Here is a 4,593-nt window from a genome sequence, read left to right on the forward strand (position 1 = left end):
AAAATATTTGATATTGGATATGTTATAAAATAGGATTCAGATCCTCTAGAGTTCCTAGGGTACTCTACCAAGTAGAGTTCATTAAATCATAACCACTCTTTAATGATTTAATGGTCTAGATTTTGCCATGTCAGCATTTCATTAACAATCATCTTAATTGTTTTGTTTACAACATTATTTTATTATTTCAAGAATATTATTAATGAAATGCTGACATGGCAAAATCTATACCATTAAATCATTAAAGAGTGGTTAGGATTTAATGAACTCTACTGGTAGAGTACCCTAAGAACTCTAGAGGATCTGAATCCTAAAGTGAATGCTCTAGCGAGTAAGTGCCAACCAATTTAGTGGAAATGATTAAAAATCTTTCAATTCAAAAAATACTAAAAGATGCAAATTTTTGGTAAAGCTAAATAGTCAATGATGTGCAATTATAGTTTTGAGTTGATTTCTCAAATATTAAACTCTATCGATTATCATACCTTCACATAAAAACAAAACAAAAAAACTCTTATCATACAAAAACATTATTGGATTACCCCATTAATGGCATCACTTTATACTCTAGCCAGGTGCCTCATCCTCGTCCCTTCATCAATTTCTACAAACTGAAACACTGGTCCCACACGGCATTTCATACTATCTCAACAATTAGCGAACTCCCAAATAAGCAAAAGATACTAACAATTACGACCCATTCCGATCATATATATCACTCCTAGATCTCCTTTTCTCTCAACCCCATCAAAATAGTAACACACGAGTCTCTCTCTCTCAATTCTCATTAATATCTCTCTCTTTCATATTGATGATTTATGCATAAGATGTAATTTGAGATGAGATGAGATGAGATGATCCGTTAGAACCAAAGCTTATGAAAGAGGCCATGGAGTTTGAGAGGATGAGGCAATTATTGCTCCTATGGTGTAGAATCCAAAGCACCCGTGTGGCCCTTGTGGGTGGCAACCACACTGCCGCCAGGTTTTGCACACGCTAGAATCCATTTCCCTCAACCGTTTTGTCTATCTCTCTCTCTCTCTCTCTCTTTGTTCTTTCTTTACCCAATTAGCAAATCAAGTTGCTTTTTGTTCACAAAGATCCGATCTTGTGGTTTTATAAGAACTCCCTTTTGTTTGTTTTTGGAGAATTCGAGCACAAAAAAGATGAAGCATTTGCATGGTGGAAGAATGGGTTTGAATTCCAATACCCTTTGGGTCATTAGGCTTCCTCATTCAATGGTTTTGTGCATTCTGTCAAGGTCACTGTTTTTGGCTTTGGTTATTATTCTCACATTGCCTTGTATTTTCAGAGGTCCTGAATCTAACAATGGTTCAGAGGACTTGAATTTGCTTTTCCGAGATCTGGCTAGTGAAGGCCTTCTAAGAAAGGGAGATAAAGCTCTCATTTTGAGCTCCGGAATTGTGAGATTGGTTCATCATTACAATGCGAGTTATGTGATGGAATCTGATTTGGAGGGACAAAGGTCCATCCCAGATGAGACGTTTGATTTTGTGTTCACATTCACATCATCAAGTTTTGGGGACACTCTTAAACTTGTGAATCGTGTTACGAAGATTGGAGGCATTTTGGCCATTCTATTGAACAATAAACCCCCCAGTCCAAATGGGTTTCGAAAACAATCTAATTATAGGATTTTGCACTCTTGGCGCTATAATAATTCGACCATCATGGTTTTCAGAAAATTTAGTCCTTTCAATGAACAGCGGCGACTTTGCAAGTCAAATGCAATGAACTTCATGTTAGGGGGGCTTGAAGGTGTGTTGCTAGAGCCACCTAGAAGGACTCGATGGAGATCAACTCAGTACCAGAAGAAAATCAAGTTCCTTCCTGACTTGTTGGGTGATAATTTGGAGAGTTATAAGCGGAGAGTTTTCATTGTTGTGGGTTTGGCTGAGAAGAATGTGGCTTTTATTGAATGGTTTCAGCAGAATTATCCTAAGAGGAACCAAGATTTTGAGGTTTATAATTTTGTGCTGGTGCCTAATAAAGAAGATCCCGGTCGGCTGCGTGTTGATTTTTCAGATTGGTTAATGAATAATGTGACGGAAGAAGTGTTTGTTGTGATGAAGGCAGACGCAGAAGTGGTGGAGAAGATGATAAAGAGAAGGACAATCTGTTTGGTGGATGAATTGTTTTTGGAGTGTAATAACCACTGGTGGCGGCAGAATATGGAGAGATATAAAAGCAAGAGGCCTTATTGGGAGTGTGTGGCTTTGTATGGAAGGCTTTTGGATGAGGGAGTTGCTGTACACCAATGGTGGGGGATTAGAGACTTAAGAATTTGAGTGTGGGAGATGAGATTGATAGGCCTTAATAGCAAGGTCTGACAATGGTTTATTAGATAATATAAGAATAAGAGTTCATGGGTTATTGGGTTATTCGGTTATTGTTCTTTATTGTGTTTGATATATCATCTGCTTATTACTATATTTTATTCAGTGTTAAGTGTGAGTCTGTGAGTTCGCATGAGGTTTCTGTGGAGTGTTTTGACTCTTGTTGAGCTCTCTTTACTTTCTGGAATAACTTTCAGATAGATTATTTTTATGGCAGATTTGTCTTCTGTTCTTTGTTTAATCCGATAAGATATTTTAGGCCCACTGTGTCTTTTTCCTGGCTTTCTCACTCTCTCCTTTCAAATTTATAAGAAAATGAGCTCATTGGCATTGCCAGCAGACACGAAGAAAGTTATATTGATCTTCATATATTTTATTTTTCCTTTACCTTCCTTTTGGGAAGTACCAAATTGGACGCTTCTTAGCTTGTAAATTGATGAAAAGTACTTGCATGCCACAGGCAATGATGATGATAATTTTGTCGTACTTAAACACAAAGAATTGAAGTTGCATAATGCAATTAGAAACTTGGCATCGCTCCAGTAAATCATGATTGACGATCTTTAGGCCAGCAAGAAGAGTTTTTGCACAATTAAATGTACCTAGTTTGTCATTGCCTCATTGGACTGGAGCTGGTACCATTTCTACTTTCTAGAAAAGGGTAAAAAAGATCTCCCAAATAATAATAATAAGGGATAATTACATTAAATTTACCTGTAGCTAGGTCTGTTTTTACTTTGTCTGTCTGTGGTTTAATTATTTACACTTTACTCACCTGTGATAACTTCCGTTGGAACTCTCTTACCCACCTTTTCCTTTGCCGTCTTTGCCATTAGAAAAACAAATTTTTAAGAAAAAAATAAACATAACAAAAATTAAAAAGTTAGGGTTTTTGATTGCTGAAGAACTTCTAAGAGAATAAAGTTGAGGACATTATTATATTCTTTTTTGGTTGATAAAAACTTGGTATTTTCCCAGAACAAAGCTGAGAGTCCGAGTAGGACATGTTAACCTGACTGTCTTTGCCATATAGGAAGCCCATATATCAATTTGGGTTCTTAGCTTCTACAACCACAGTGAATTCGGTGAAGAGGCTCATATCAGATTGGAGTTCAAAAGCATGAACACCGAATCTCTCATCGTCTCGCTCTCACTTACTCCAATGTCTCTCTCTCTCTAAAACTCAGATTTACCCCTTTGTTCCATTGCACCGAAAGTCAATTTGGGTTGTTGATCTAAGTAAATTAGCTGATCTCTCTCTCTCTTTCTCTCATCTCCTCTCTTCAATGGTGGAGTTGACGAGGCCGATTAGCCACCAAAGCAAAAACCCAGATCGACCACTATCTTTGCTTCATGGGTTTTCTTTTTTTCTTTACTCTTTTTTCTTTTGGGTTATGGGTTTGATAATGATTTGATTATGGTAGGGTTATGGGTTGTGGCTTGGGGTGGTTGTGGATTGTGGGCGAGGTGGTGGTGCTGCTAAGTTATGGGTTCTAATAGTGGTGGTGGTGGAGTGGGTGGACAAGAGAGAAAGAGAGGATGAAGTGGATCCGACTGCAACGCTTTGTCGGTTTCAATTTTTTTTGGTTATGGGTTTTATTTGATTTTGGCTTGCTAGTGGTGGTTGACCTCCATGGTCGTCGTTAGCACCATTACAAGCCACCGCCATGACAGCCAAGCCACCGTACAAGCCACCATCAAGCTTTAGGTCGAAGCACTCGACCACCACCATTAGCAGGATGAACAATCGTGCTATTTGTCTCTCCCTTTCTTTTTTATTTTATTTTTCCCTTTCCATTTTTGTAGTTCCCCCTTGTTTGATTTATTTTGCCTGTGATTGAAATTCTCTCTTTGGTTTGTTTTTATTTTCTATTTAATCTATGATTGGGTTCTAAAATTTTTTTATTATAGTTCGGGTTTGAAAAATGAGAGGGATTTTTGGTATGGATTTTTGGGTTTGAACTATATTTACGAATGTTGTGCTCTTGTGTTTGTGAGGAAAAGATTCAATAGTTCTTGTTTTTGATCCGTGTTATGTTCTGATTTTTAATAAAATGGTGTTTTTCTAATGTCTGAGGGTGAGTTGGGTAACGGATGGGTAACGAATTGAAGTTCAGGTGGGTAAAGTGTAAATGATTGAACCACAAGTAGGCAAAATGAAAATGGGTCTAACCACAGGTGGGTTTACTGTAATTATCCCTAATAATAATAAATCTATAAACTTCTCAAAAAATAA

At 37.3% G+C, this 4,593-nt stretch overlaps 1 protein-coding gene across 1 annotated transcript; it reads left to right on the top strand.

Moving 5' to 3' along the window:
- Positions 1-1,166: 1,166 nt before the first annotated feature.
- LOC142644100 (uncharacterized) lies at positions 1,167-2,309 on the top strand. The gene has a single exon (XM_075818779.1). The coding sequence runs from the start codon at positions 1,167-1,169 to the stop codon at positions 2,307-2,309; it is 1,143 nt and encodes a 380-aa protein (XP_075674894.1).
- The last annotated feature ends 2,284 nt before the right edge of the window (positions 2,310-4,593 follow it).

This window comes from Castanea sativa, chromosome 7 (assembly GCF_040712315.1).
Source record: "Castanea sativa cultivar Marrone di Chiusa Pesio chromosome 7, ASM4071231v1".
Taxonomy (NCBI): Eukaryota; Viridiplantae; Streptophyta; class Magnoliopsida; order Fagales; family Fagaceae; genus Castanea; species Castanea sativa.